The sequence below is a fragment of the Zootoca vivipara genome, chromosome 2 (genome assembly GCF_963506605.1).
Source record: "Zootoca vivipara chromosome 2, rZooViv1.1, whole genome shotgun sequence".
Classification (NCBI taxonomy): domain Eukaryota; kingdom Metazoa; phylum Chordata; class Lepidosauria; order Squamata; family Lacertidae; genus Zootoca; species Zootoca vivipara.
The window spans coordinates 104,417,448-104,430,226 of record NC_083277.1 but is presented as its reverse complement, the minus strand read 5'-3'; the positions used below and the strand labels follow the sequence as shown (position 1 = coordinate 104,430,226).

The 12,779-nt window shown below is 47.8% G+C and overlaps 1 protein-coding gene across 1 annotated transcript in view; it reads left to right on the top strand.

Moving 5' to 3' along the window:
- Nucleotides 1-12,779, top strand: part of ERBB3 (erb-b2 receptor tyrosine kinase 3) — a 91,595-nt gene that overhangs the window by 39,438 nt on the left and 39,378 nt on the right. Inside the window, exons 2-3 of the mRNA XM_035103953.2 lie at nucleotides 413-564; nucleotides 4,954-5,149. Of these exons, the coding sequence (XP_034959844.2) occupies nucleotides 413-564; nucleotides 4,954-5,149 (348 nt within the window). The remainder of the gene's footprint in view (nucleotides 1-412; nucleotides 565-4,953; nucleotides 5,150-12,779) is intronic.

Below are 12,779 nucleotides of genomic sequence, written 5' to 3'. Positions count from 1 at the left end.
TCTGTGAGAAGGGGACTGGGGATTCTTAGTTCCTTCATCAAACTACGGCTACTACCAGGATTTGGGGGGAAGGAAATCATGATAGTTAAACTGGCATAAAATTTCTGTAAGTTCATGGCGTGGATATATCCTTAGTGTCAGGGGGCTTGAATGAAGTACCTTGAGTGATGTGTTCCCGAGGAAGGTTGTTGTGGCCCTCGGCAGCTAACTTGGTTCACACCTAACCTTTACCTGCGGCATGCTCTGGCCAGGATTGTGGATCAAATTGTGAAGCGCTGATGTGTGGGCAGCCCTGCTTATAATGGGGTTGGGGGGGTTGACCTTGATCTTTCTTGTCGCCAGTTGACTGCCAAGTTTCAGCTACGGTGCTTTGCTCCTGACTTATGCATCTCTCCTCCTCCTTTTGTTGCAGTCTGTGCAGGCACCCTGAATGGTTTCAGCGTAACGGGAGATTCCCACCAGACATACCAGACACTACAGAAAATGTACAACAACTGCGAGATCGTCATGGGCAACCTCGAGATTGTGCTCATTGAAAGAAATTCGGACCTCTCATTCTTGCAGGTAAGGAGGGGATGGAAAGGAGATTACTTGCTGAGTGTGTGTGTTGGGGGAAAGACCTTTGTGTGTTGGCATCAGCTCTGTGAAGTACACATGGGCCAATAAGGGTCTAGGAGTGGGAGCGTGCTTGAAACAAAGAAGGCAGGAAAAGATGCTGACACCCCATAGCTCCCATGCCCATAGGGGCCGAAGGGTCTTCACTCCCTCAATAAATATTTGAGGGGGCTGCCACCACCACCCCCAGTTGATGGGAGCTTCCATTCAAATGGTGTGCATACATCACATCATGTGATCAATTATGTGGGGCTTACCTGGCCTCCCCAATATTTTGTTCAAGTTGGCACCCCTGCCTATGCCCTACTACAGAGGTCAGCAAACCTTTTCAGCAGGGGGGCGGTCCACTGTCCCTCAGACCTTCTGGGAGCCGGACTATATTTTTTTTTGGGGGGGGGAATGAACACATTCCTATGCCCCACAAATAACCCAGAGATGCATTTTAAATAAAAGCACACATTCTACTCATGTAAAAACACCAGGCAGGCCCCACAAATAACCCAGAGATGCATTTTAAATAAAAGGACACATGCTACTCATGTAAAAACACGCTGATTCCCGTACCATCCGCGCGCTGGATTTAGAAGGCGATTGGGCCGGATCTGGCCTCCGGGCCTTAGTTTGTCTACCCATGTCCTACTATAACAGCCTGTCATGAAGTTTAAGCATGTGTACAATCTCCTGGGGCTTCCCTTCCCTTCCTTTTTAAAATAACATAATCTAAAATCATTGCAGATTATACTGTAAGCTCTTTGGGGCAGGGGTTTGTCATTTTATACTCTATAAAGCACCATGCACACTGCTGGCCCTATAGGAGTACAGGTATTGCTGGTGCAGATAAAATAATAGATCCCATGCACAGGTCTGTTTGCAGACTAGGAGCCAACCTTGTGATGTACATTCCTTTCACTCCCTCTTCCCTTGTTTGCAGCTATTTCCTGCCCTACTCTTCTCTTTCCACAGATAAACATAATATTATGTGAATACGTTCATTGATATAAGTCATGGTTTCCTCACAACCTCTGATTTCAAGTCGATGTGCAAAACCATGCTTTGAAAAGAATGTAGTCGGCCTTTAACAGCTATTGAGCTAACGCACACATAAAATGAAAACATGGTTACTGTCAGGAAGGGAGAGGAGAAAGCATGCTGGAGTGGGGAAGGGGGAGAGTTCAATCCTGAATCTGAATCCCAACTGCAAACCATGATTTGCAAAAAGCCCGTATTACGAGTGCACCAGGCCTAAGTTTATTCCTGTTGTCAGCAGATTTGTGAAGCTAGCACGGAATCTTCTACAAGGCACCCTGGGAATATTGACTGTCAGCAGTTTAAGCAATACCCTTGTTACCGTCTTAGGATTTAAATTAACTTCTGTGTCTTTCCTCCTTGGTCCTTACCCCATTTCACCAGTGTGGAGAACTGTCTTGTTAGCTCTCCCCCACTTACTGCTCTCACTTGCTCCCAGATTTCCTGCCAGACAGGACCGTGCCCTGACTTGCCTTCTATGGGCACCAGACAGGTAGACAGCACTTATGGCACCTAGACTCTGCCTTGATAAAGAGCCAAGGTTGTGGGTTTTTGCTGTGTTGGGTTCCTGCATCGGAAAGTGGGGAGTCATAGGGAGCCATAGGTAAGTGCCAAGACAGAGGAGGGATTGAACGATGCTGCTCGTCATATGCTGGCGTCAGTGAGGTTTGGACTTTGAGGGTGAGTAGAAGCCTGGGCATCCCTGCTTCTGATCTATCCTGCAGGTGGCTAAAGATTTCAATACTGGGGTAATTTCCTTCAGCTCACAGTTGAGGCAGTAGAGTTTTGGATTGTCCACCTTCCTAGAGTAGCTGGGAGGCTGAAATACCCAGTGTTCAATCTGAACAGCTGTATAATATGTCGAATCTAGACTGAGCCTGCCTGTGGTATGTGGGAACCACAGCAGGATGAGTGGGACAGATTCTCCATAATGTGATTGTGCAAATGGGGCCAACTCATCATTGCAGGAATTAACTTTCCTGCTTCCAGTGGCAGGGTGAGCTGTCAAGAACAACTGGCCTACTGAGTGTTGCCTGAAATCACAGTGGTCCTTTCTCTGACTAATGCACTCTCCCACAGGGAAAGAGCCTTTCCCCCACCCCGCTCCACCCCACCCCTCCATTTAATTTGAGAGAGAATGAAATGTACCTTACATGGGTGGCCACCAAAGGCATTCACTAACACAAGACAACAGTTCCCCAGCAAAGATGATGATATCATAGTCTGGGGGGGGGGGGGTGTTCACCTGCTTTAATGCTTTGTGATCCCCATAGAAAAACTAAGAACATCTTGCCTAAAAAGATTGTAGGGTAACCAGCAGGCCTCTGCCTTGACCTTCCTAATGCGAAGTAGCTGTAATCTGGCTTGCTGCAGAATCACTTACAACATCCTTGGGGATGTAAAATCCTTCGGGGAAATAGGCATCATTATAGTTGGGCATCTTGGTAAGTCTTTCTCTCCCCCCCCTCCCAGCTCAGAGGGGAGAAAATATTATCCTGTGACACACACAGAGGGAGGCTGAAACTCAAGAGAAATTATTTCTGCTCTAGTGTCTGAAACACGGAGATGTGGAAGGTGTCTCGTTGCAAGTATGATCCAACAAAAGAGAAAGGGAAAATGAAACATGGTGACGGTTGCAGCTGCAAACCTGATAAGTAATTCAAACAAGAGTTTGGGGTGTGCAATAGAGAAATTCTGTTTGAACTCCGCAACTCCTGAAGTCGCAGGTCTGTTGCCAGACCATTTAGTTTCACTCTTGAAACAATATCAAACGGCTCCTCTGCTCTAGCTTTCTGATCCTCGTATTATTGCAAAATTGCGTCGCTCATACAACCACTTTTGGAAAACTTTGGGACGGCAGATTCACACAGTCCCCTTCACATGTTGATATAACATCTGGAAGGGACCCATTGATGTAGCCTTGCCCCACCACGGTTGCATGGGCTAGCCCCGTCCACTGTCACTACGAAAGCTAGCCACATCCACTTCTGCCACCATGCTCCTGTGACATCCAACATGCCCAGTGGATATTGGAAAGCAATTGGGGTCCCTCTCACTTGGAGAAGCTCTACACGTGCATATCTGTATTGGACATAGACTTGTTTCCAGGTCCGGATTTAGGTTTGATAAGGCCCTAAGATACTGAAGGTAATGGGCCCCTTTATCATACCTGCCAAGTCCCGGACTGCAGAATCCGGGACCGGCAGCCACGTGGCACCGGAAGTTGCATAGACACAACTTCCGGTGTCGCTTTGCCCATCTATGGGCACCGAAAATGCCGACGCCAGCTTCGAAAGTCGCGTCTACGCATGTCCGGAAGTGCGTAGACGCAACTTCCGGTGTCACTCTGCCCATCTATGGGCACCAAAATGGCCACCACCGACACCGGAAGTCGCGTCTACGCACTTCCGGACATGCGTAGATGCGACTTTCGAAGCCAGTGCCGACCATTTTCGGTGCCCATAAATGGGCAAATCAGAAGGGGGGGGGGAAGGCCGCCGGCAGGAGAATATAAGGGAGAATAACGGGAGATGAAGTGATACGGGGGACCGCCGGGAAAAGGTAAGAATAAACGGGGGTTTCCCGAGGAAAACGGGGTACTTGGCAACTATGCCCCTTTATATGTCCAACTGCCCTTTGTCAACAACAAATTGTCACTGTTTTTTGTGTTGAATATATGCTACAGTCATACCTCATGTTGCATTCCTCTCTTGTTACAGACTTTTAGCTTACAAATGTGGCAAACCCGTAAGTGTTTACTTCCAGGTTCGCTGCCCGCACATGCGCAGAAGCGATCTGTGCACTTCGCACATGCACAGAAGTGTTCAATCACGCCGTGCACATTCCCTTTAATTTTTTCGTGGGCCCCCAAGAGAGAGGGCCCCTAAGCTATAGCCTGTAAATCCGGCACTGCTTGCTTCTGATGTTTGTTGTACATGTGTATATCTCTGGTGGTTCACAGGGGTGTCCCATGCAGCACTGGCAGTGGACAGGGCTTTGGCACAAGTTCATGTGACACTCACCCACCCCACACATTCTGGCAATGCATGGAGGGGTTTATGTGAATCTCCCCTTTGGTTCCTCCTTTTCAATCACTGCCATTACAAATGCTATTAAAAGAAGAAAAGACTGGGGCAGACCAATGACAGGGAAGGAGCAGAGGTCACCCTCTCCCATCATGCTCTGCAGTCCCAATACGTAGCCTGTTTTGAGTGGCGGTGCGATCTGTTAGCAAAATTGTTAGCTGTGTGATTCAATAATGAATGGGTGGGTGTTATGGTGCCCTTTAAATTTCCCTCTGACTTTCCCCAGGCTATCCGAGAAGTGACTGGCTACGTTCTGATCGTCATGAATGTCTTCACGTATTTGCCACTGCAGAACCTGCGCATAATACGAGGGATGCAGCACTATCACGACTCTGGTGACAAGTATGCCCTCTACATCGTCCTCAACTATGCAAAAAATGGCACACATGGCCTACAGCAGTTGGGCTTCAATCAACTCACAGGTGAGCCTTGAGGCTTGTGCAACGCAGCCAGAGATTCTGCGCTGCTACTTAATGAATCCTTTTCTGCCTTTGTGGAGGTTAGTGACCAGATTGTAGCATTCCATGGCTCTGATGAAAACAGTCCCTGGACCAGAAAGGACCAATATAATTGTGCTTTGCTCTCCTCTGCCAGGGCATGTCTTAAGCCAGGGGTGATGGAACCCACACCCCCTCCCAAGGTTCCCAGACTCCCAAATCCAACCAGCAACAGCCAGAATGACAAATGCTCAGGAATGGTGATGGGAGTTGTAGTCTAGCAGCATGCGGAAGGCCACCAGTTACCCTCCTTAAACACTTGAGCATCTGAGAGTACTTTTCCATCCCTGCCCCCCACCCAAGACTAGCTGTGCCACAGCTTCTCTCCACTTCTTCCTGCCACCAGAGGTGTAGCATGGGGGGTGGGGGTTACGGGGTCATTGCCCAGGTGCACATTTTGGAGGGGGTGCAATCAGGTGCCCCCACGACAGGCATGGGGCCCTGGCAACTGAGGTGCAGTGGCAGGCGGGTTGGTCTAGTGCAGGGGTCAGTAAACCTTTTCGGCCTACTGTCCCTCAGACCTTATGGAGGGCCGGACTCTTTTTAACAAATTCCTATGCACACTGCGAGGGGGACAGGTAGTCCTCCTCCCCTCCCCACCCCCAGCTGCCTTCTCGGTTTGCTGCCTGCTTCATTTGCCGAAGGGCTGGCGGTGGTGGCGCAGAACAGGCTTCCTCCCCACCTAGAGAAAGAAGGCACTGTGCTTACCTTCCCAGGGGCTCCCACCACCACCACCACCACTGCTTCTTCTTCTTGTGAAGCAGGTAGGCAGAGCGAGCTCATCCACTCCACTCTCTGGCCCACAGGAGCATCAGGGCAGCGGCGGGAGGAAGAGGCCGAGTGGTGGAAGCTCTGCCAATCAAACACCGCTGAGGTAAATCAGGTGCGGAGTTTGATTGGCAGAGCTGCCACTGTTCGGTCTCTTCCTCCTGTCGCCATTGGTGGGAGTCTCGGCTTCACGGCGGGTTCCGGCTTCATGGTGCGGGCCGGATTTAGGACCCAGGTGGGCCTGATCTGGCCCGGGGACCTTAGTTTGCTGACCCTGGTCTAGTGGGCAGGCAGATGGAGGCAGCAAGAGAGGAGCCTGTTGGGAGTTGGGCTTCATTCACCCCAACCCCCACTCACACGCAGGCTTCACGTGAGCCCCCACCTCAGCTGCCCAGTCCACCAGGGGGCGCAACATTTGCCCCACCCCGGGCACTGGCAAACCATGCTACGCTACTGTATGCCACACATCTCTCTCCCCAGTAGTGCATTCAAAGATGTCTTGCTCAGTGCCAGGGTTTGGCCTTGAGTATACGCAGTAATAGCAAAGAGAGATCCCTTTCAGCGTGTGCAGGGTGCTTAAGTTCAGCCGTGAATAACTACAACTACTGCAGCCAGGATCTGAAGAGAAGGATGATCAGATAGGAGGGTATGACTTTTAGGTAGGGTTGAGCACCTTGCTCTGTGTGTGTGTGTGTGTATGTGTGTGTGTGTTGTGGTACACTTCCTGGGAAGCAACAAATGATTTGAGTTTTGGCACAGTTTCTAAGTGCCTTTAAGAATCCACATCTGGGCATCTAAGCTTCGGTTATTTCCCTCAACCGCTTGAAGCAATCCTGAAAACAGAGTGCTTTTTTATAATGTGGAAAGTTCCCTTCCCTCCCTGTTTAGTAGCCACTATCTGGCTCTTTCTACTGGGGATTAGGGTCATGGCCACCCCGCTTTAAGTAGCCTTTTCCAGATTGCCATTCACACTTTGCACTGCTAAAGCTGAGAGTGGATGGGAGGAAATGGAATGCTTGGTTTCCTTTGCAATTATAAGCTGCTTCAGGCACCCAGTGAAAAAGTATATGGGGCAGACATTGCATATCTATCCCCACAGTTGCTCCCTGCAGGCAAGGCTAGGGCGTATGTGGGGCACTGGGTGGAGCATGATTGCTCAGTGGATAAATGATTTCAGCATCTGTCACCTTTTACCTTCCCCACTGAGGAGGAAAACACATTCCACAGTTCAGATCTTACACCATTGGCTCAGGCAATCATACGCTACGCCTGGACTCTGTCCTTGCGCAGAACACAATCTCAGTCTAAATGTTTGTTTCAAGAAAAATCCATGGGCACCTACCCATCCAGCAGCTGGTTTTGAAATGTTAACTAATGTCCACTTAATGTGCCTTTAAAGTACTCATTCCAATAGGCACGAGATACCTGGAGACTGGGACGCAGGTGGCGCTGTGGGTTAAACTACAGAGCCTAGGGCTTGCCGATCAGAAGGTAGGCGGTTCGAATCCCCGCGACAGGGTGAGCTCCCGTTGCTTGGTCCCAGCTCCTGCCAACCTAGCAGTTCGAAAGCACGTCAAAAGTGCAAGTAGATAAATAAGTACCGCTACAGCAGGAAGGTAAACAGCGTTTCCGTGTGCTGCTCTGGTTCACCAGAAGCGGCTTTGTCATGCTGGCCACATGACCTGGAAGCTGTACGCCGGCTCCCTCGGCCAATAATGCGAGATGAGCGTCGCAACCCCAGAGTCGGTCACGACTGGACCTAATGGTCAGGGATCCCTTTACCTTTTACCTGGAGACTGTAATTTGTTAAGGGAATTGTAGGTCTGCAAAGTCATAACCCATAGCAAACTACAGTCCCCAGGTTTCTTTGAGGGAAGCCATGGTTGTTAAAAGTGGTATAAGAGTGCTTTAAATGTACGGTGTCAGCAGTCATCCTGGTATGTTTGCACAAAGTTTGTGAGGAGGCTTGACAGTGTTTTGTCAATCCATGGTTATCCCACACTTTCCGTTGCATTTCCCCTTCATTTTGCTTATCACAGGTTTTATGCGGAAGAGCACTGATTGACTTCATTGCACAACTTGCATTTGCCAGCGTGTGATTGAATCCTACCCGAAACTGGCAACCGTGCTCATAGTTTTGTAATAAGAGTATGACTATCCCTCAGAGAACATGTAGCACCTTCACCTACAGTTAATATAATTAGCTGAACTTGTTTGTAGAGTAATCAATCACAAAAGATTAATTTGCATTGCAGACATGCCCTTACTTGTGACTTTTGGGTACTTGTCTTAGCATCTGTTGCTAGCCCTCACTGTAGCATGTTGTTGGGAAGGGGAACTGAAGACAGAAAGGAACTGTAATTAGACCCATAGGGCTTGCATCAGTAGTGTGATAGGCAGTGTTCGTGGTTAAATCAACGTACTAGTAAACGTACTACCATAGTAATATTTTTTGAGCGACACTGAAAAAGTATAGGAGTTTGAAATCATGTGCACAGAATCCCATTCTTGATTTAGAGGTTGTTGCCTCTCCTTTCAGCAGCAAAATTCAGCCACTGGTTGAAACCAGATATTGAATGGTTCTATACTGAACAACCTGGCATGCTCTGGTCCATGGGGTCACGAAGAGTCAGACCCGACTAAATGACTAAACAACAACATACTGAACAACAGCCAGATCTTTTAGGAGCTTCCAGACATGATTAACTATTATTATTTATTGAATTTATATACCGCCCTATACCCGGAGGTGTCAGGGTGGTTCACAGAAAAGATGACAATATATAAAATAAAATAAAAATAAAAACAACCACCCAATAACACACACCCAAAAAAGAGCCACATTTTAAAAGGGTATAGGATGTCAATCAGGTCAACCAAAGGCCTGGCACCTAAAGATGTATAATGGCCTGGCGAACGTCCCTGGGGAGAGCATTCCACAGACGGGGAGCCACTGCAGAGAAGGCCCGTTCTGGTGTTGCCACCCTCTGGACCTCTTGAGGAGGAGTCACACAAAGGAGGGCCTCAGAAGATGATCTCAGGGTCTAGGTAAGTTCATATGGAAAGAGGCGGTCCTTGAGCTATTGCGGTCCTGAGCCGTTTAAAGCTTTGTCTTAAACTATTTGGACAAAGCATCTAGGAGTCTGATGAACTGTGTCATCTTAGAAGTTGCTTCTAACATAAAACCCAGTTGTTCTAAAACACCCCCTTTTTAAAAAAAATTAATCTAGTTTTTCAAGATTACCACAAGAGAACCACAAAACAATATAAAACAAATCAAAAACGTCAGAGCCAGAAAAAAACTATAAGCAGCCAGCACAATCCATGGCATCTCAGAAGTTGGTGAGGCCAGTCTATGATGGAGGCTCTAAGGAAATGATGGCTTCAGGTTCAGGATGAGGGTAGAAAACATGTTTATCTCCCAGGAGTCATTTGCTATGGATCCTAAATGTCAATCTGGGGCTCTGCCCCTCCTATTGCTTAACTCTCTGAACTTCTGATTGTATCGGAGAGAACATTTTTACAATCTGAGCTGGAGATAAGCAGGTGAAAGTCCAATCTACAAGAAAGAATTTATGGGTCCACTTAGCCAGTTAGCTCGCAGGATTTGACTAGCTGCCAAAGAAGCAGGTTTGTGGGCCACCCTTAACACCCTGCCCCTTTAATTGGCCAGACCCGGTGTTGTACAACAAAGTAAAGCCTTGTAAACAACCTGGGGTAGAGTCCCAATTCAAGGTCAACTCCAGCTACAATAGAGATAATGGAATTAGTTGAGGAAGAGGGGTGGGGTGGGGGACTATGGAAGCAGAACTTTGAGGGAAACTGAATCAATTGAGAGAGACAACGCCAATGCTTGTTCTGCTTCTCACCAAGAAACTTCATAAAGAATTTGCATTACGAAAGTCCCCTGGGGTTATCCTGCATGAGAAGGAATGTCAACTGTTTTGCAGCCTGGGCAGGTGACACCTGGCTAAGCAGAGTCTAGATTCCTAAATGGACCCCATTCACACTGTTTCATCTACGGATGTGAACTTTCCTGGGAGGATTGCTATTATATAGTCCTTGTGTCACACGCAAGAAGCAGCTGCATTTGGGGAGAAGGAGGGCAGAAAGGAAAGGACAGTTAGCAACTGGTAAATGTGGGTTTGTTTCTTTGCTCTTTTTCCTTCATTGGGGTTTGGAAGAGCAGCTCTGAGTGCTGTAATGTTGCTTGGCTATGATTTGCAAGCCAGCCCTCTTAGGGCTGCCATACGACCTGAATTTCCCAGACATAGCCGGGATTCATCCGCCGGAAAGAGCATCCGTGTGGAATTCAGCCAAAATCAGCATATGGCAACAACTTTGCCCACCAAAAGCTCAACAACGTTTGTGTCCGGATTTTAACTTTTTGAAATATGGCAATCCTATCTTAGTGCCTGGCCAAGGGCAGGCCTGCACAGCAGTTGCCTCCAGGTTTTGTTTAGCTCTAGTTCACAATCGGAATGCCATGGATTGTTCCTGGAAAAGGCATGCAGGGAGCTTTACACCCAGGATGCCTCAACAATGGCATTTGAAAACCCAGCTGTGCTGCATCTGATACAGCCCTTGCTGTTCCATCCGTTCTGTAGACAATCACATAGGAAACACTGGCCTGCGAGCGCTCCAGTTGGAGAACAGCCTTTACCAAAGGTGTCATGGGCTTTGAAGACACTCGATCTCAGGACGCAAGGGATTTGTGCTTGGCAAATCCACACCGTGATCAACTCCCGCATGGAAACCTATGTCCCCACTGTGGAGGGATGTGTGGATCCAGAGATTGTAAACTATAGCATATCTTTGAAAGCTATTTCAGAAGGATTCTTTCAGCCCAAAGTTCAGTTACCTCTCCAGAACCCATTGCTACAATATGATGGCCATGTTTGGACCCACTTTTCAGCTATGCTTTACTTCCTTCCCAGATTCAGAAACGAATCCTAAGAGGTTTCAAACATTCCTGATTAATCATCGTGTCAAAGATGCTGTGAATCTGATTCAGGCTGATGAATTTGCTGCTTGTCTGTGGAGTGAGCTCTTTAATTTGGAACTGAATGTATGCGTCTACCACGGGTCCCTCTGTGATAGGTAGGGTTGGCAGTCGCCCGCTAGCCCCTCTGCCTCCCACGCCAGAGAGCCTGGAGCGCCTGAGCCCAAGCCTGAACCAGAGCCGCCCGCGCAGAAAAAATAAAAATAAAAACTCCAAATCCAGGACATTTGCTTTGAAATGTAAAATTCCCCCCGAATGAGCATGTAGGATCCCCAAAAGAGGATACTGTATGTCTATGAATTTTTGGACGTATGGCAACTCTATGTTAGGCAAAGCAGCCCAGTACAGCAAGGGTAATCCAGACATGAAAACAATGTATTTACTTGAGTCCAGTGCACCATCAAATCTAATGCACACCTTAATTTTCGCAACGTAATTTGGCCAAAAAAGGTAATCTTGTGCTCATGGTTTCTCATGCTGGTTCAAGTCCTGCTAGCATTCTATAGGATAAAGAATCTCTGTATCCAGAACTGAGTGCCAGCTAATCTGTATTGGATTGGCTCTGTACCATCTATCCCCCTAGGAGGTGTCCAGTGTGATCACCCTTGGTGTTTTGCAGAGCAGAGGGACTGGGATACCACCCCCTTCTTTCTTCACTCAACAAGTAATCAATATCATTAAAGCTGACTGTTGATCAGTGGCTAAGTGAGTATGCACATGCAAGCTACCGGTATTATATGTATGGATTACCCTTTACTTTGGCTCCAGTGCACTCCTGCTACTGGGGTGTGAAGCCAAGTGCACACAATGTTAGCCACAATTTATCTGTATCCTGTAGTTTCTCGAGAAATATCCTTGTTTGATGCATTTCGCCACAAGCCAGGTTGAAGGTTTTTCCAGGTTTTCATGGATTTACACAATGGAGAAACCACAGCAAACCTTGGCCTCTGGTGTGTACAGCAAGCGTAAATGCGACTTGAAATGTAGCGGAGTTGGGGGCGTAAGCATGGTATGTTTTCAGCCGCTAATGTGTACACAAGGTTTAGCCTCACTGTTTAGCACAATGTTCTTTGCATGCTAGTGAGTTCGTGATGAAGAACCATGGGTGGAATTCAGTGTTGCGCTAAGGCATTTGTTCAATCAATGCAAGCATTTCAGGTTGCCAGATAGAACAATCTCCCCTGCCCCCCACCCAATATGCTGCTCTGGGAGTTCTCCCGAACCTCCAGAGTAGATGGATTAGGTGCACAGGGTGAGGAGAGGGGGAAAGCCCTGTTTCGCTAGAGAAGACCTTTTGCAGAGCTTCTGCTGATGGGACATGTTAGTTGAACCCAGCCCTATGTTTTTAGTTCTCTCTCTCTCTCTCTCTCTCTCTCTCTCTCTCTCTCTCTCTCTCTCTCTCTCTGTGTGTGTGTGTGTGTGTGTGTGTGTGTGTGTGTGAGAGAGAGAGAGAGAGAGAGAGAGAGAGAGAGAGAGAGAGAGAGAGATCATTCTGATTAAAGCTGCCTTGAGATGGGTTTGCCCTGAAAGGTGACCTATAAATCTTTGTAATAATAATGATAATTAATTTATGATGATGTGGGGACTTAAATTCAAATTTCAGTTTCATCTCTCTGTTCACGGGACCCCAGCCAATGGACCTTGCTTCAGAAATTGGCTATATTTAATCTGAATGCAGACGGATGCATGTGCAAACATAGATTAGAGAAGCTTGGAGTCCCCATATCAGCCATGGGGAATCTAGAGCACTCCAGATATTGTCCTACAACTCCCATCATCCCTGCC